The sequence below is a fragment of the Oncorhynchus mykiss genome, chromosome 3 (assembly GCF_013265735.2).
Source record: "Oncorhynchus mykiss isolate Arlee chromosome 3, USDA_OmykA_1.1, whole genome shotgun sequence".
Taxonomy (NCBI): Eukaryota; Metazoa; Chordata; class Actinopteri; order Salmoniformes; family Salmonidae; genus Oncorhynchus; species Oncorhynchus mykiss.
The window spans coordinates 71925665-71945858 of NC_048567.1; the positions used below are offsets into that span (position 1 = coordinate 71925665).

The window sequence follows — 20194 nt, forward strand, 5'->3', positions numbered from 1 at the left end:
GTGTGTGTGTGTGTGTGTTTATATATTGACCAGAATACATCCTCTGTACCTCAGACCTTTTAAATGTAGAAAATCTATGGAATTTCATTTTTTTAATGTTATTTTTCATATTTTCAGCTTCGTGAAATATAGGCTTGTTGCAGCTGAGTCCCAATCCTAAAACCTCCTTTTGAAAAGGGGACAAATTTAAGTGACCTCATATCTAGGAGTCATTTGTGGTTTGCTGTGCTGCACATTTAGTTTTCGATGGCGATTTGACTCATTCTCTGAGAGATTGAGTGGTGACATTGCATCTGTTGCTGTATTCAGTATGAAGGAAACTGGGTTTCATCTTACTGTCTATGAATCCAAGTAGAAATCCATCTAAATGGGCTGGTCATCTTTTTGCATGCATTTGATTGTTTTTGTACCTGTATCGCCCTTCTGAAAAATGACAAAGTTTGTCACAACAAACAGAAATCCATCAGTCATTAGTGTTCTAGCATGTCTTGGCCCACCTTGTCCAAATTAATATTGGGAGAGATGGTGTGTGTGTGTGTGTGTGTCTCCGTCCTGGTTAAGTTCACGGGGAGCCTCTGTTCTATAGACAATTTAGCAGGCATTAGCAATGCTCATGTAGCTTTTGTATATCGTCCTTAACATGGAGTCCTGTACCAACGTGAAAACTATAAGATCTGAAATGGATAAGTTATGAAATACTGGAAATATATTTTTGTGCGTAAGAGGGAGAGTGTAAAGGGACCAAGGGTTCAATTATCTCAAATTCAGACATGCATTAGCAGGTGTACTTTGCAATATTTTTTTGCTGAAATGACTTTCTTCTCATTGGTTGGTATAACTTGAGTGAATCTAATCTTGTTTGAAAATACTAGGCTAAATGTGTTACTATGTTTTGAATGTTGTGTGATTTTAGGTAAAGTGTGTGTGTGTGTGTGTGTGTGTGTGTGTGTACACTTCTCTGCTCCTACCCTGTAATACAGAGGCCCATCTCCCAACAGCACGGTGTTAACTCTGGGTTATTTCCTTATATACACCCACAGTCGTGTCCAAGATGGCAGATGACGTCATTGTTTGTTAATCAGTATAAACACCTGTAGGGAATAGAAAACACCCATTCTCTGTGTCTGATGCATTTCTCAAAAGGTTTATTTTAATCTCTGACAACATCCAGTTGTCGTTCCAGGTGGTGGTATTCCATGTCCTTTTGGGTGCCTCTGTTTTACACATTTGTGGCTTTTTATTTAAACAAATGTACATGCGTCCTTTCTAATAAGTTACACCAAGCATTTTTGAAAATGCTATCTCTGTCATGCCAGAGGAAAGTGGATCATCAACTAATTAATGGTCTTTGACGTACCTTTTAAAAAAAAAAAAATCTGTTGGTGATGTTGGGCAGCTGTTGAATTGTGCATTAGTGGTATTGGAGTGGTTATTGGACTTGATGAAATCAGCAGAAGCAAGTGATATTTGGAAACTAGGGTAACCATAATTGTGATGCAAGTTAATACCACACCATAACGCTTGTCACTTTAAACCCTGTTTGTATATGTTGCTGACCTGCCTTTCAATAGCTTCCCTTTTGACCAGATGACAGTGAATAAAACATCCTTCAACGTCCGTCAACCACGGTTTTCTTTTCAGTAGACTAAATGTTACTTAGCAGCGTTGGGGGCTATTCATTTTCAATAAGTGTCAAGTAACATTGACATTGAGATTTGATATTTATGTTCCTTTGTCTTGCTATGGTTGTTGTCTCATAGTAGTACCTCTTTGACTTTAGGGGATGGAGTGAGTAATATTGGATTCCGAGATCATTCATTTTTGAACTGAGCTCTTTCAAAATTAGCATTCTTTTCTAAATGTATTGCAATTATCAGATATGTTTTATTGAGTAATTTAAGATCCTAACATGTCTGAGGTTTCATATTGGTCAGTTCATTTTGGGAACAAAAAAGACTATGAAGATGAATGCTTTTCACTCTAACCCAAGTCTTGGGGCCAGGTTTGTAGACGTTGCACCATAATTTGGCTTAGTAAAACTGGCCCTGTTTCCCTTATAAGAAGTGATTGAAACCGCATCTCCCCTTCAATTTAGCTGATCCGGACTCAATCTGCCATAATAAATAAATCTATATAGATCAATCACACACACACGACAGTTATAGAAGAGAAGTGTTTTTACTTTATTTAGCTAATTACCTGACTTGACCCCATCCTCCCTGTGTTTTCAGATGGTTGGAGAGTCTTGGAGTTCCCTTCAGCCACTGAGAGACGACCTGGATGCGTGTGTGAGTGAAAGAAAGGGGAGGTGTGTGTGTGTGTGTGTGTGTGTGTGTGAGAGAAAGGGGATGTGAGAGAGAAAGGGGATGTGTGTGTGAGAGAAAGGGGATGTGTGTGAGAGAGCAAGGAGGGGAGAGAGCGAGTCAGGATGAGTATGCAGGAGAGGGAGCTGGAGTCTGCGAGGATGTGTGAATGAGATGGAGCTGGTTGTGCTGTAGCAGCACAGAATGGTTTGTGGGTTACACAGAGATGCAGGCCATACTGTGCTGCAGCAGTAACGCCTGGACAGACGGGCATCTGTGGAACCATCCAGAAGAGTGTGTGTGTATGGGATCCACCTGCCTCGTCACTGGCTGCCTTGCTGTAGCAGCACGTAAATATTGGAGTTAAAACTACTGCTGAAGCCTCCAGTATTGCTCGTGCTGCTGAAGCAAAGCTGACCGCTCGCCGCGAGTCTGTCTGCATGCATCCCTCACGCGCAGCACGGGAGAACGATGCGCAGGAGGAGGAGGGGAGACACCGAGAGGGACGCAGTGTGTCATCTTTATGACAGGTACAGACATGAGGTTTTAAGTTGCTTTTGTCCATTTTATTTCCATTCTAATTAATTTTACAACTAGGACTGTTGTATTTTATAGTTCATTGCTTTGGAACATGTTCATGCATTTTTATATCCATTTGAACTATCTTTGCACATTTAAATGACTTGTTTGCATGATTTAGTTGGCCCCATAATGCTTTACTTTTTTTAATGTAAACTCACATGTGCTGCATTTTCTAATAAACGTTTTGAAAGGGTGAACCTTTTGATTATGCTTCAGTCCTTGTAAGTTACCACACAACTGGGCTACCATCCCTCTGGGCGCAGATGTCAGTCCAATGTCTAATTTTCATTTACATTTGGATGAGTTGTCAACTAATGTGAAATCAACTAAATTAACCATGTCATTGGATTTAGGTTTTAAAAGTTGGTGCAAAAAAAATAAATGCTCTCAACTTGAATCTTTTTGCTATTCCAATTTGTTTTTGGGTGAGGGACGTGGGTTGAAATGTGGAAACAATGTTGATTCAACCAGTTTTTGCCCAGTCGGATGCTGTTTGTCCTTTCACGCCAAACAAACTCATGGGGTTATGCCAATAATTATCTTCAGAGAAAACCCAACTATTGAAATGATACAAATAAGTTTCTCAATCTACCATATATTTGATCTCTATAAGGTGTATAACTTGCACCAGCTCTTGCGAAAATGTTCCATATTAGACCTATATATACCCTTACACTGCTGACTTAAGTTCACAAATCATCAGAGTATTTTATGCAAGGATAGGCCTGTGTGATTGGAACCTATCACCTGTATAGGCCTAAAGCAAGCCACACTGTTGTCTAATTTGCATCAGTTAAATTTGAATGGTTAGCATATGTGGGCCTATTCAGAGGGTAAATTGGCTTTTCTGGATTTTATTTTTTATATTCCACACACTGATAATGTCAAGATCTGATTTAATATGTATAGTAATTTAACCCTCATTGAGGCTTTTGGGGGTGGTTGTCTTTTCAGCCGGAGTAAATGACCGTAGCCAAATGGCTAGATAACTGAATCCAATTTGGCCATATTCCTATACATTTTAGCAAGCTATAGGCTGAAGATTTATAATCTTGTGTACAATTAGCCTAATATTTCTAGCATCTATCGTCACTTTGCCAAACACTCGTGAATGTTACCTGCGAGCTTGTTATACGGCGAGTTTCACACCTTTCTACAGCGGTAAAGTCACCGGTCGGCCTATTTCCAATTGGGACAACCTGAAAAATCTGGGTGGGGCTCATGGGCAAACAGGAAGACTACCGCAGCGTAGCCGTCGCATATAGGCCCATCATTAGCATAACTTTGATACAGGTCTAAAAAAGGTCCGTAATATTTTTGAGCCCATACGAGTTCCTGCAAGGCCATCACACTCACCAAATGTAATCTGCAGAGAGGCTATAACACTTGGTCTATACTTTTCTGTCAATTGTTATTTAGATAGGCTGATCAAGCATCCAATTCCATGCAGACATTTCACCTATCAGGGAACTTGGCCTAGCCTATTTGAAATGTCCCAAATATGTTTAAAAGCGGATAGTCTACATATTGGTTGTGGCAGCTAACATAGACAAAGGCTTTTAATAATCAGATTTTATAGAGGAATGTATCACTCATGTCTTAAACCCAGTCGCCTGTTATCAAGATGAGCCCAACTACCATCCGTAGTCTAAAATCAGAGGGAGATTTTCAGTCAATGTCTTAACCAAACAACACTATCCCTATATTCTAGTGTGTATTTTACTATTGTGAAACTTCAGTAAATACATTTTCTGATCTCTGGCTTGATTTGGAACCACACATTTTGTGACAAGCAAATGACGCTGAGCGATGCAATGCCATTTTGAAGGGAAAAGGGCTTATCAAACTGCCATGGACAGAAACCGAAAGTCATGGTTTTAGCAGTGCATGGGTTATGCTTGCATATCTTATTTTTAGGCTAATTGTAACTTTCTTTTGCTATAAGAAAATAAAGCAAGGTGTTCCATTTTGTCACTGGCAAATAGGCCTTAAGCACGTCACACATTGCGCTCTACCATCTCGAAAGTATGCACACGCAGCCCACGAGTTATGCTATATTTTAAATGCTACATATGAAGAAAACAAAATCAATTAAATGCTGAAATAAGACGATCGTTAAATTATTTTTGCAAACTTATTCACCAGAGGCGATAGCCTAAATTTCTCAGGGGACTTTATTGTAAACAGGCCGTGGGTATAGACTGCTTTACCTGCTCGAAAATAGTCCTATGCATTTATATTTTACTTCCCAACCTTTGTCACTGAAGGTTATTATCGAAAGAATATTATACTTTTTATTTAGGCTATTTTGGGTATTTTCTCTACAAACTATTTTGAAGAGCACCCATTTCGTTTTATTAATTCCTATTCACATAGTCAAATGTATTTTAATAATCTGCCAAATGACTTTGCCATGCTTTATGTTGTGCAATTACTTAATAATGTTTAGTTAAAGGCCTATTTAGGCTACGTCTTACAATGCCTTTTGAAATATAACATTTAGTATTTTTGGGAATGTGTGTTTGCCAGGCATTCTGTATTGCTCATATTCTCGTTGCTCATTTGATTTCATCTGGTCGGCTATAGGCTACCAATAATTTGTTAATGTTTTATTCTGGCCATGCATTCACATGTTCCTTCATATGAGACACATCATTTTACTTTAGAAATTATACAATTCACTAGTCAGATTTATGGAGAGGAATTGTAGGCTATAGCTATTGTAATATATTCTTAAACGCCTGATGTTTATCATAATAGTACTGTAATATAATTTATTTGGTCGATAACGTTTTGGGGTCTAAATATGACTTCAGTGGGTTATTTAATTGCAGAGGCCTTTCGGAGCCACAGTTCTGTTTATTGCGCGCCATAGACCATTAGGGTAGCCCTTTATGCTATTCCCACTGAATATTATTCAATATGTTGAATTTAGTTGGATTTTTAAGCGTTAATAGGAAGTGGTAGAAAAATACGGTAGGCCTACGATAATCATTATATAAGATCGTTATGCATGCTGGCACCAAGTCGTCATCATGCCATCACCCAATATTTTGGGTGTATTTAGATAAATGCATCGATTGCCAAATGTCATAATATCAGTATATGTATTTATTTGAAATAGCCTATTAGATATATATTATTTAGTTATTATAGTAAAGAGAAAGACCAACTTTACGTTTTCATCCGTTATTTGCCTGGTAACAGTAGGGCTATATATAGCCTAGGCCTATACATGCCGTGACGTTGGTACTGAATTCTGGTCGGTGCTTACATCAGGTTTTTGTTGTGGTCTGATCCTGGGATTTCCATCAGGATTTCGTTCCTTCAGAAAAATTAAAACAGCACATGTGCAATGGGTGCACTGCCCAATTTTCATTAAAACGTATGGCCCAATGTAGGCCTATATTGTTGCTTCTAGACAATGTTGCATATGGAATGGATCTATTGAGTATAGCCTGTTAAAGTAAGAATTGCTCTTCCATCATCTACTTGCAACATGCATAGACTACATAACGGGCCATTCGGCAAACTATGGCCATATGACAATCCGTGGCATTCAATGTTGCGCACACATTGATATTCACTGGGACAGTTGATTAAATCAATTTAATCCCATACATGTTTAATTAGTTGTTCTAAATTGAATTTAAGAATTAGATTTGGCTCATTGCCTAAGAATTAGATTTGGCTCATTGCCTTTTAATTTTGCACAAAAAAAAAAATGTATAGGCCCAATGCATACGGCCAAAAAACAATCGTCATTCTGGTCATAAGGTAACCTAGGCCTAAAGGCCAATACATCATGTTTTTGAATAGTGCAAATGAAGTTACTATATGTTTTATTTAGACAGGCGAAGCCGTTTTTTTCTATAGGCCTAGTTATGCAACATTCAACCTTGGCCCCGGTGGAGGTTAAATCGCGCGGTGATGACCGATCCACAGGGAAGACAAACATCAAACGAGCATTTGAACGCCTGTGCGGGTGCATGGTATTTCATGTCACATGAGCAGTGTGCAGGCGCACCAATTGAAGCTTCACTTATGACCTTGACCGGTAAAGTAGCCTACACGTGCGAAAAAAAGTGCCTCCACAATTTGTGAAATCCCCTCAGTCACTCAAAAATAAAGATGAAGGAAAATACCAAATGTATGTTTTATTAGGCAAAAAAATGAGTCTGGTGACAGGGTATGAGGCATTATGACAACTCAACAGATGGTCAATTAAAGTAAGGCAAAAATAAACGACAGCACTTAAACTCGATGTAAATATTATTCCTATCCTACAATCTAGCCTGTGGAATGTATAGTAAAAGAAATATCCTGAGGTGACAGACTGACCTGTGTGATCGATCATATGGCTTGGAGAAGGATGGATGGTGCTCCTGGTCAGAGCTGATGCTTAACACTCACCAGAATAGCGTTCTCAAATGACAACATTTAATGTACTGCAATAGTGTTTTGATTTAACTTAGTGTTGTATGGTTGTTCTACGTTTAGATTATATATATATATATATATAAATTCACAAAGCATGATACATATGTGCTTCTAAATACTTGAATAGCTTTCTAGTGTTTGCTATAAATCTACTTATAGCATGGACATTGCTTGCTTCAGATCCATGTAGCAAAAATAACACTCGGGAAATCTAAAGAAATTTACAACGGCTAAGAAATTCGCTAGTTGTGTTTACAAGGCGGTCAAGAAAATCGGCAGGTGTCTTAATGAGGTTCGGGATACAGTTCAGAAACGCACCCACCAGGCAACGCAGGCATCCACTACCTCTCCCCAGCACTGCCACGCACCGTGAGCCAGTTCCAGCCATCCAGCCAGCACTGGCAGATAGACATTGCCGAGCGAGGAGATTTGGGCTGACACCGCGGTCAGGCTGTCCGGCTGCAGCAGGACCAGGGCGCATAAAAGGCACACAAAAAACACGACCACTCTCCCCAGCGCGCTGCCGCCGGAATGCGGGGTCGTTGAGCTATACACGCCACTCTCGTGCGGAACGGAGAGCTTGTCCACATCTTTGAGCTTCATCGAGTCCCAATTTTTGACGTCAAAATTCCTGACCAAGGGACCGACGTCCATGTCTGTCCGGGAGGGCAGCGGAGTTTCCCGGACAACGCGCAACTTCTCCCTGAACTCCTGCATCTGCTCGAGAAAGCAAAGGGGGTCGGTCACATTCCTGAAGGACTCGGCGATGCTGAGAGCGCGCTTCTGCTCCTCCAACGCATCGCTCAATTTATTGATCTCTGGGTCGTAGGCTTGCATCACCACCAACTTCAGCGTCTCAAAATCAGAGAGGATCTCGTTCTTTTTGTGGTCCAGGGCGTTGATCAGTTTGACAAAATATTCGGTTACTTTCTCTGCGTCCCTGGAAACTAACTGGAGCGCCTTTTTCTTACTGGCTTCCAGTGTCTCCAGGCAGGATAGAATATCCGTGCTGTGCCAACTCTCCACTCCCTGGGACAGCTCCTCAAATGCGGATTTCTCCTGCTCGTACGCGTCTTCCAGGGCACAGAATGTATGTCCTTTATGGTCGTCAGTTGTTGCACAAAATCCACAAATAAGTTTCAAGTCTGTGGCACAGAATATATTAAGCGGTTGACCACTGTGGTGTTTGCACAGGGCCATCCTGGGCAACACTCTGATTTTGTTGTATTTCTCAACGATTCCACGTAACGAGTAGTTGATCTGGAGGCTGTTTATGCCGTTTTGAGGAGTCTCCTTGCGGCAACTGGGGCATTTGAACGGGGGTCTCCAAACAGGTCCTCGGTTGTTCCCCTCCAGAATCCCCTCCAAGCACTTCTTGCAGAAGCTGTGTGAGCACGGCAAAACTCGGGGGTCCTCAAAGAGACAGCAGCAAATTGGGCAAGTCAGGTCCTCCTCTAGAAGCTCCATGGTGTTCTGAAATAAAATACAACCAGGATTGAGTGGCGAACAAATCGAAAATAATAGATCAATACACTATCCGTCAGTTAAACATACCCGTTTGTTTAGCTACATCACCCAACAGCGCAATAATTCACAGGTAGTGATGGTGGAAATGCACATCACTAGAATTACGCATGACAACACTTTGGATAAAACGCACAGACTATCCACTCCAGCGACTGGTGTTAAAATTCAGCCACCCTCAAAAAGGAAAATGAGGTGTCGATGTACCCGAGTAAAATATGAAAATAGAAAGCGCAGTGGAACATCATGCCTAGATGCATAGACTATTTGGCTACAGTGAAAAACCTATCGCAACGGTCCCTATTTTTTTTTCCTATGTTCAACGACCTAGTTTACTGTTCACACTAGATGGGTTTTTTTTTGAGACGGGATATCACGCAATCACGACACAGCCGTTTCATCCAACTGGTCTATATATAGATGAGATGGTAACGACTAAGTTCCCACTCACTTTAGATTTGACTTCTGCTTTAATGTTAATAGCCTGCTGAAACGTATCCTTAGCAATATAAGCTATGCTGCATAAACACAAACTTCCACCAACGATTACCACTCAGTATAAACAAGTTTCAGTCTATAAATTAGATCACACACGAGTATGTCCAATTGGCACGGTATTGAGGATGGTTATGACAGCTTTTGCAAGCGTATAGCAACATGCAACTGGACAAAAAAAAACACTTACCAGCTGCTGAGACGCACAGTGCAACGCAATCATGGCGCTTGTTGCTGTGCAGACTTCGCCCTTTCCGGGAGAAAAAATTAACCATTTCATGACCACAGCACTACACTAGCGAACCTTCCAGCTCCAAATAGCGCGCACTATAGTACGCGCCTGATACAGTGGCGCGCAGAAAGTAAAAAAACATCTCAGTGATATTAATGGCAGCGTTTTTTTAAGTACATATTTTTTTCTTTTAAAGAACAAGATGCGTTTTATTTTTCAGTAGGAAAAATATAGAGGATCCCTGCAAATTGGAGAGTGGAGGCGGGCTGTTGCTATGCAAAACATTTTTACATCGTGAAAGATTGTCAACTACTAGGTTCTTAGTCACCCGGCTTTTGATCACTGCCTCCATCGCACCATTTGTATACGTCATTATGAACTTGAAGTAACGTTAATCGATTCTTATGTGTGAAGTTTGAACGTCAGGCAATAGTGCATGTCAATTTGCATTGTAATTTTCATCCCCACTGATACCCAGTGCATGGATACAAAGTAGCCTATTGGAAGTGTTCTCAAAAGACTTGGTGATAGGCTACTGAACTGGCTCCTTTTTTAACTGACGACATGTAGGCCTACCCAGCAACAATATTGGTGCTCATTACAGACATTTGCCGCGTTATTTGATCCCAGATGGAATTCCCACTCTACACACATTTGATCATGCCATGTGTCCCAAGCTTGACACATTGATAACCAATAGCTACTAAGTCACGTGTAAAAAAATATTTTGACCTTGATTTTCTTCCCTTGTTTCCATGCCATCAGTAGCCGCTGCTTTATAAGCAATGTGATTGGGCGCATTGGAAAGGAGCGCATATATGGCTCATGACACTGTGGTATGACTGCCACCAGGTGCCGCTGGTTCATTATGATGGTAGTTTTCTCGTGAGCTTCTTCAGCTCTTGTTGACTTCTTCGGCGTGACCATTTCCGGATAATATTTTAGCCCAAGAATGGCTGCACTGTTTACGTGTTGTCTGGGATGCTGCGGAGATGGGGGAACGGGGCATATTCCCCTCAAAGAAATGCCTAACGTCCAGTTAGATACGCATCATATGGGTGAGAGGAAATATTTCTGACGGTTCGTTGTTTTAAGCTGTAAATCTTCGAGAGAATGCCAATGGGGTTAACCTAGCTACTGTTCAGCTGGCTGTTTTTGACAACGCCGTCAAAAATCAATATTTGTATTTTATTTACTTATTGTACAGGCACGGATGTGGTCATCGTGAAGAGTGGCCGGAGGATATGTGGCACCGGGGGTTGCCTCGCCAACGCTCCCCTGCACCAAAACAAGAGTTACTTTGAGTTCAAGATCCAGTCCACAGGTAATGATTGAACAGTCCATGTAACGTTACTGTCCACCTGCCTGTCTTTGTGTGGGAGATCAAATGGATAAGGAACTATGGGGAATATTTTTTTGTGTGCGCGCATCAGGCAGGGTAGCTTTGGGACGTAACATCGGGAGTTTGTATAATATAATAACAATTCCCCGAGTTGTGATTCACTCTGGCGGCTGGTAACGGGAAATGACCTTAACTTTACAATATAGCCGGCATCACCAAAAAAAACGGACTGTCAACAACTGTCAACAAAATATGTATAATCTCTAGAAACTATACTTACCAGATGTAAAGTGAAATGTGTCCCTCGTTATAAAATGGACGTCTGAATCCAACTTGTGTCCTTAGTGACTTTTCGTAACAGGTTAGGATAAGACAGGTCTACAGCTACAATATGACGATGGTCATGGCTATAATGGATCCATCATGTCATGGCGACTTTGGTCATCGGGTCTAACGGTCATCTTGCGCTGAACTGCGCATGTGCATGCCTTCAAATCAAAGGCACTCCTTCGATGTAAGTTGTTTTTGACAAATGAAAACGTGTCAGTTTTTCACGAGGTTTGAGTAATGGCATGTTCAACTACAAAATACATTTTCTTGAATCTAGGTTGTGCCTTTTAGATTGAGAAAATGAACAACTAAGGAATATTTTTTTTATTTCTTATTGACTTTCCAAACCCTGGCCTGTTTGGCCTTGAAGTGGAGGAGGACCTGTTGGACTGTATGTTCTTAGTGTTTTCTGAGCACAATGTGTTCTCTCCCAGGTGCTTGTAAGGGCAGATATGACAGACAGGTAGGATTCCAGCTGAGGTGGTTTAATAACCTTGATTCACATAAAGCAGGAATGGCACAGCACAGAGTATGTGTTAAAGCACAAGGTATGGTTTAAATTGTTTTAACCAAGAGTGTGTGTGGTTCTGAAAAAAAGGAAATGAAATACAATAGTAAATGGCCGGTTGGTATAAGTTTAATACAACCTCCAAATACATGATCTGTAAAGAATACGGCTACAATAGGTTATGTGCTGCACAGGACAACACGGCTGTGACTTCACTAATGAAAGATCAGATGGGTGCAGCCACACAGCACCATGATCCTCACACAACTGCATATATATATATGCACGCACTGAACCAGTCAGAAGTTTTGACACACCTACTCAAGGGTTTTTCTGTATTTTACTATTTTCTACATTGTAGAATAATACTGAAGACATCAAAACTATGAAATAACACAGATGGAATCATGCAGTAACCAAAAAAGCATTAAACAAATCTAAATATGTTTTATATTCTTCAAAGTAGCCACCCTTTGCCTTGATGACAGCTTTGCACATGCTTGGCATTCTCTCAAACAGCTTCACGTGGAATGTTTTAGCAACAGCCTTGAAGGAGTTCCCACATATAATGAGCACTTGTTGGCTGCTTTTCCTTCACTCTGCGGTCTTAACTCATCCCAAACCATCTAAATTTGATTGTGGAGGCCAGGTCATCTGATGCAGCACTCTATCACTCCTTGTTGGTCAAATAGCCCTTACTCAGCCTGGAGGTGTGTTGGGTCATTGTCCTGTTGAAAAACAAATGATAGTCCCACTAAGCGCAAACCAGATGGGATGGCGTATCGCTACAGAAGGCTGTGGTAGCCATGCTGGTTAAGTGTGCCTTGAATTCTAAATAAATCACTGGCAGTATCACCAGCACCCCCACACCATCACGCCTCCTCCTCAATGCTTCACGGTGGGAACCACAAATGCAGAGATCATCCATTCACCTGCTCTGCGTCTCACAAAGACACGGCAGTTGGAACCAAAATCTCAAATTTGGACTCAAACCAAAGGAAAGATTACCACCTGTCAAATGTCCATTACTCGTGTTACTTGGCCCAAGCATGTCTCTTCTTATTATTGGTGACCTTTAGTATCAATCAAATGTATTTATAACGCCCTTCCTACATCAGCTGATGTCACAAAGTGCTGTACAGAAACCCAGCCTAAAACCCCAAACAGCAAGCAATGCAGGTGTAGAAGCACGGTGGCTTAACTCCCTAGAAAGGCCAGTAGTGGTTTCTTTGCAGCAATTCGACCATGAAGGCCTGATTCACGCAGTCTCCTCTGAACAGTTGATGATGAGTAGTCTGTTACTTGAACTCTGAAGCATTTATTGGGCTGCAATTTCTGAGGCTGGTACATCTAATGAACTTATCCTCTGCAGCAGTGGTAACTCTGAGTCCTTTCCTGTGGCGGTCTTCTTGAGAGCCAGTTTCATCATAGCGCTTGATGGTTTTTGCGACTGGACTTGAAGAAACTTTCAAAGTTCTTGAATTGTTCCATATTGACGGACCTTTCACGTCTTAAAGTAATGACGGACTGTCGTTTCTCTTAGCTTATTTGAGCTGTTCTTGCCATAATATGGACTTAGCCCTATTTGGTAAAATACTGTCTTCTGTTGTGTGAAATTCATAGATTAGTGCCTACTTAATTTATTTAAATTGACTGATTCCCTTATTTGAACTGTAACTCAGTAAATTTGTTGGATGTTGCGTTTTTTAATATTTTTTTTCAGTACAGATACTTCTTTCTCAGAGATCACCCAGCGTGCATCTACTTCACATCACCGGTGGGCGGCGCTACAGCTCTCCTATGATGAACTCATATTTATTCTCCATAGTCTTTCATACAGGTGTGTTTCGCAAGCATTCCCGGAAGTCGCTCTCAGATTTTAGCTAACCCTATTTCAAACTAACCTAATTATCTTAACCTGAACCTAAATCACTCTCTGTCATAGCTCTATACCACCTAGTCAAAACCCTGCTTCCGCTAGATGGCTCTATTATCCTTACGTCGTTTGTCATTCGCATTAAACCAGACAGGAAGAGGCGACGCGAAAGGGTTTACTCTGCCCAAAAACTGTCTGTATGGAGGTCACGGAGTATCGATCTTGGTCAACAAATGTAATTTCTAATTTGCCACCTGAGGCTTATTTGATCAAATATACGTTATGTAATGGTTAGGTTGTTATGAATGTACTGATAAGTGGACGCACGTGGCATTTCGGCAACGTTGTGCCTGTTCACACTTATCTGTCCTCTCATTGGCTATAATGGTCCCACCTGGTGTTACCTCCGCTCGCCTGCCTTCCATCTTTGAGGACAGGGATTTATATTGTTAGTGTCACTCGACCATCTTGTTAAAATAATAGATAATATTTTATTAAACTGCACGGCTGGTAATACACTTGTCCCCCGGCGACCGGTTCGTACATAAAACATCCTCCATTCAGGCTGGAGAAGTAGTTTCCTTAATTGAATGTCCCGCCGGCTAAAAAAAGCTGGGAGAATATGCATACCGTTTTAACAAAACACATTTGTTCACCACAATGCTAGAGTGGCTAATGCTACTTGCTGCGCATTGCATTCATCCTGTGGTAAACAGACTGCTTCAACCTGATTGGCTGAATTGGAATATTGTGTTTTGTTAAGACAGTATGCATATTAACAATTTTTAGGTTGGCGGGCCATTAAATCAGGTTAGGGAGGAAAATGACGCATTTGCAGCCTGAATGGATAATGTTTTATGTACGAACAGGTCGCAGGGGACACGAGTGTATTTATTACCAGCTCTGCAGTTCAATGCAGGACGTCGATGACAAACGACGTAAGGATTATAGCGCCATCTGGCGGAATCAGGGCTACAGGCAGAGGAGATTCCCCTCGGTCCACTCCAGTGGTTATAGGATTTACAGTACACACCCTCCACTGGGGGTACGTGTGGACTTCTACATACTTACTGTCCTGAACCAGCCTGGTTACACACCAACCATAGTTGCTGGAAGCGATACTGGAAAGCAAAAAAAGCCAGTCCAAGCGAGCCAAAACATTGACTAGAAGGAATGCTCTCCTCGTAGTCGAAATGACCATATACCAATATAGTTCCACCCCTGAACTTCAAATAAAATGGTTTGAAGACCAGCACTGTACGGTTTGTGTTGGCAAGCTTGTTTTTAATGGTTCTGACATCTGTGTGCAGGTATATGGGGGATAGGTGTGGCAACTCAGAAGGTGAACCTGAACCAGGTCCCCATGGGGCAGGACATCAACAGCCTTGTCCTGAGGCATGATGGCTCGATGTATCACAACAACGAGGAGAAGAACCGCCTCCCTGCCAATAGCCTTCCACAGGAGGGGGACATTGTGGTGAGTGGACTGGTCTGGTGTAGTGCAACTAAGCCTGTTGTATACGTATACTCAAGGTCTTTATTAAAGCATTAATGAACATGCTCTATAACATCTCAAACAAAGCAAGGAAAGCACATGGCATAATTGAAACACAGCAATATTATTAATTTCTGATAAAAGGCAGTCCAACACTAACTACATGGGTAAAAAAAGGAATGCGACAAACTTACTTACTCAGTAACGCATCCAGGTTATACAAATAAAAAAACATTAGTCTTTAGCTTTAAACTACACAATAAACACGTTCTCCAAACACTACACAGTCATGCTTGCAGTCAGAGCGGAAGAGGCGAAGTGGGTGGGTCCACTCCTGTCAACCTGTCCACGTAGGAAACGGTGATAAGCAGGTCAATAATGAATTGGCCTGCCTTTGGGACAACAACTCCCATTGTTCGGTCAGAGAGGAGACCATCTCAATTATATATGAATTAGTATCTCTGTTCCAGTCCACACTGATTATGGACAGGTGAGGCTACTTAAGGTGTTTTGGAGGAAGTCCCACCTCTATAGAGGTAGATTGGGCCGGGCCAGAGATCAAATAGAATTGTATTAGTCACATGTGTCGAATACAACAGTGAATGCTTCCTTACGAGCCCCAACAATGCAGTTAAAAAAAATACGGCTAAGAATAACAAATAAAAGTTACAAGTAGTTAAAGATCAGCAGTAAAATAACAATAGGGAGACTATGTACAGAGTCAATGTGTGGGGGCACCGGTTAGTTGAGGTAATATGTACATGTAGGTAGAGTTATTAAAGTGATTATGCATAGATGATAACAGAGTAGCAGTGGTGTAAAAGAGGGGGAGAGGGGGGACAGTGTAAATAGTCTGGGTAGCCATTTGATTAGGTGTTCAGGAGTCTTATTGCTTGGGGATAGAAGCTGTTTAGATGCCTCTTGGACCTGTACATAATGAAGAGATGCTCATGTCACTGCCCAGTGGGAGTCGTTGTCCCAAAGGCAGGCGACAAGCTTAGGTCCAAAATAAACCCATAGAAACATTGGGCTTATTTTGGCAAGAGTGAAACCTTTTGATTTACCTCTTCCTCTCTGGACAGGCTAAGGGGAAATTCAGCCAGAAGGTGTACAGGGAATCTAATCAGTTGTTTTTTCGTCTCAGGGCATCACATACGACCATGTGGAGCTGAATCTCTATCTGAATGGGAAGAATATGCACTGTCCAGCTTCAGGGATCAGAGGCACCGTGTTCCCAGTGGTTTATGGTGAGTATGTGTGTGTGTGTGTGTACACAGCTGCATGCACAGGGACCTTCATGGTCCAAACATACCAAGACAGTCGTGAAGAGGGCACGACAAAACCTTTCCCCCCTCAGGAGACTGAAAAGATTTGGCATGGGTCGCCAGATCCTTAAACGGTTCTACAGCTGCACCATCGAGAGCGTCCTGACCGGTTGGATCACCGCCTGGTATGGCAACTGCTCGGCATCTGACCATAAGGCGCTACAGAGGGTAGTGCAGACGGCCCAGTACATCACTGGGGCCAAGCTTCCTGCCATCCAGGACCTATATGATAGACAGTGTCATAGGAAAGCCCCAAAAACTTCAGTCACCCAAGTTATAGATTTATTTCTCTGCTACCGCACAGCAAGTGGTACTGAAGTGCCAAGTCTAGGACCAAAAGGCTCCTCAACAGCTTCTACCGCCAAGCCATAAGACTGCTGAACAATTAATAAAATCGCCACTGGACAATTTACAATGACCCCCCCCCCCCCTTCTCTTTTGTACACTGCTGCTACTCGCTGTTTATTATCTATGCATGGTCACTTCACCCCTACCTACATGTACACATTACCTCAACTAGCCTGTACCTCCACACACTGACTCAGTACCAGTGCCCCCTGTATATAGCCTCGTTATTCTTATTGTGTTACTTTTTATTATTACTTTTTACTTTAGTCTACTTGGTAAATATATATTTTTTTACTCTTCTTGAACTGCACTGTTGGTTAAGGGCTTGTAAGTCAGCATTTCACGGTCAAGTCTACACTAGTTGTATTCAGCGCATGTGACATGTTGATTTGATTCTTACTTTCTCAGGAGGGAAAACTACCAATATCAAAGTTTTATTCATATTTTATTATTTCTCTTAACTTATATTAACATAATATATGTTAACCCTTGCTCTCCATTTTGTTAATTCCCAGTGGAAAAAAACAGTCTCAAATGCCTAGTAAATCTGCCCCCAAAATATTTATGGTTCTATTTTTCTGCCACAAGAGGGCAGTAAGTACAAAGCTGAAACTGACATCCTTCCTTTTGGTAGCATATGATGTTAAGGTCATTTAATACTACTGTATATTTGTTGTTGCTGGCACACAGGGTTTCCCATGTGGTTCCTAACGCTGAAGTGCTAAATTGAGATCCAGTCAGTGAGTTATACCTGCTAAAGTATCCTCATGAACACTGACTTGTTGATTTGATCTTTCTCTTCTGTCCCAGTGGATGACAGCGCCATCTTAGACTGCCAGTTCAGTGACTTCTACCATACGGCGCCGCAAGGCTTCGAGAAGATTCTGTTCGAGCAGCAGATTTTCTGACCAGCACCTCCTTATACCTCCAGGCCTTTACACACACACACACACACAACCCTCAGCGCTCCTTGTTGCTCCGCAGAGATCTGTGACCCCCACCCTCGTTCCAGCTGGTTTGAGTGTCCCTCTGTATGTGTTCTGGTTACTCTGCTTTAAAGCTGTTCTGGGTCCAGTTGGTTTAGCTCTTGGTTGGTGCCAACACTGGAGCAGTAAGAAAATTGATCCCAAGTCAGCGGTGAAGGGCATTGAGTAGCCAAAGTGGTGTGTGTGTGTGTGTGTGTGTGTGTGTGTCGCATTTGCAGCTGAAAGACAGTCAAGTTAGTCAATATTGCTTTGCTTCAGTTGTAATCATCCTGCATTGCAACAATTTGTTATGGTTGCTGCTTCTTTCTGAAAAGAGTTTAAACAATGTTTATGTGTTGAGTCTGACAGTATTGTTGTGCAATCACTACACATGTCCATTGGTCTGGACCAGAAGCCATGTTGAGTGTTCTTTACTGCTACCTATGTATGGTTTGATTATGGAATCTCAATGAACTCTTAATGCCATATTGATATGTGGGGGCATACACACCCCAAAATATATATACAAATTGTATTTGTTTATAGCTGACACTAATGTTCGATGTTTTGTTTCCCTAATAATTGACATTGATTTAGTTATTCGTATTTAGATTTTTCATATTTTGATCATGATCTCTCATTTAAAGTAATTTGTCACGGCTCTGATGGTTATTCCAGATTGGGGTTGGGTAGGTTACTTTCTGAATGTAATCCTTTACTAGTTACCTGTCAAATTCTAATCAGAGGCGCAACTTTTGGATTGCCCAAACTCCGTAACGTATTCTGATTACTTTTGGATTACATTCCTTTTAAGAGGTGTTAGAAAATGTGAAAGTAATCCAAGAAGTAATCTAGTTTTTCTAAATTATCTGTGATCTTATAACAATTTTGCTGTTACTCCCCAACGCTGTATTTGTGGATGTGACGTTGTCCTACCCTACTATATTTCAACTGTCAGATGAACACATATCTCCTTTTGAAGTGTGAAAACTGTCTCAAATGTTAAATGCTTGTTTTAGTTTGCACTAATGAGATGTATGTTGAATATTAACCCACACCTGAATACTTATTGTCTAATACAATAAAGAAACTTGTCTCTAGAAGCATTGAACTATTTTGGAACTCATTGGTTTAATGGTATGTGGGTGTTTGTTTTAGAAAAGGTTAAAAACATTCGGCTTAAATTGTGGCTAAGCTTTTGACACAACACCTAACGGTGCTTTCACACTTGGTCACTTTCAGACAATTTTTGTGAACTCAGTGCGGTTCGCTTATTTCTTTGTACAGTGTGAACACTCCAAAGGAACTCAGACTGCTCAAAAGAGCCACCGAAGCGAACTGAACTGAGACCATCTTGAGATGTGGTCTGAGTTTGGTTTGCTTGAATTCTGCAGTCCGGTTCCTTTTTTTAGGGCAATGTGAACGCAAAGCTCCCCAGGTTCACTTGTCATTATTCCCACCCTAGACTACTGCAACACCGTTCCCCCTGCCATAAACCCTGACACACTAGACTACTGCAACACCGTTTCCCTGCCATAACCCCTGACACACTAGACTACTGCAACCCTGTTCCCCCTGCCATAAACCCTGACACACTAGACTACTGCAACACCGTTCCCCCTGCCATAAACCCTAACACACTAGACTACTGCAACACTGTTTCCCTGCCATAAACCCTGACACACTAGACTACTGCAACACCGTTCCCCCTGCCATAAACCCTGACACACTAGACTACTGCAACACCGTTTCCCTGCCATAAACCCTGACACACTAGACTACTGCAACCCTGTTCCCCCTGCCATAAACCCTGACACACTAGACTACTGCAACCCTGTTCCCCCTGCCATAAACCCTGACACACTAGACTACTGCAACACCGTTCCCCCTGCCATAAACCCTGACACACTAGACTACTGCAACACTGTTTCCCTGCCATAAACCCTGACACACTAGACTACTGCAACCCTGTTTCCCCTGCCATAAACCCTAACACACTAGACTACTGCAACACCGTTCCCCCTGCCATAAACCCTGACACACTAGACTACTGCAACCCCGTTCCCCCTGCCATAAACCCTGACACACTAGACTACTGCAACCCTGTTTTCCCTGCCATAAACCCTGACACACTAGACTACTGCAACACCGTTCCCCCTGCCATAAACCCTGACACACTAGACTACTGCAACACCGTTCCCCCTGCCATAAACCCTGACACACTAGACTACTGCAACACTGTTCCCCCTGCCATAAACCCTGACACACTAGACTACTGCAACACCATTCCCCCTGCCATAAACCCTGACACACTAGACTACTGCAACCCTGTTTCCCCTGCCATAAACCCTGACACACTAGACTACTGCAACACTGTTCCCCCTGCCATAAACGCTGACACACTAGACTACTGCAACCCTGTTTCCCCT

The 20194-nt window shown here is 41.9% G+C and overlaps 2 protein-coding genes across 5 annotated transcripts; one reads left to right on the forward strand and one right to left on the reverse strand.

Annotated features, from left to right (window-relative positions):
- The first annotated feature begins 2691 nt into the window (after window positions 1-2691).
- Window positions 2692-18876, forward strand: LOC110520521 (SPRY domain-containing protein 7). 2 transcript variants are annotated; one of them, XM_021597905.2, is made up of 5 exons: window positions 2692-2833; window positions 10784-10900; window positions 14943-15109; window positions 16272-16374; window positions 17611-18876. In XM_021597905.2, exons 1-5 carry the CDS (start codon window positions 2827-2829, stop codon window positions 17706-17708), a joined length of 492 nt encoding a protein of 163 aa, XP_021453580.1. In that variant the 5' UTR covers window positions 2692-2826; the 3' UTR covers window positions 17709-18876. The 2 variants fall into 2 exon arrangements, with proteins under 2 accessions (XP_021453580.1, XP_021453579.1); XM_021597904.2 differs by lacking the exon at window positions 2692-2833 and adding an exon at window positions 10424-10634.
- On the reverse strand, window positions 6757-11369 carry trim13 (tripartite motif containing 13). 3 transcript variants are annotated; one of them, XM_021597903.2, is made up of 2 exons: window positions 11199-11369; window positions 6757-8798 (listed from the first exon to the last, which is right to left on the reverse strand). In XM_021597903.2, the coding sequence occupies exon 2, from the start codon at window positions 8790-8792 to the stop codon at window positions 7632-7634; it is 1161 nt and encodes a 386-aa protein (XP_021453578.1). In that variant the 5' UTR covers window positions 8793-8798; window positions 11199-11369; the 3' UTR covers window positions 6757-7631. The 3 variants fall into 3 exon arrangements, with proteins under 3 accessions (XP_021453578.1, XP_021453575.1, XP_021453576.1); XM_021597900.2 differs by lacking the exon at window positions 11199-11369 and adding an exon at window positions 9535-10265; XM_021597901.2 differs by lacking the exon at window positions 11199-11369 and adding an exon at window positions 8880-9513.
- Window positions 18877-20194: the final 1318 nt, after the last annotated feature.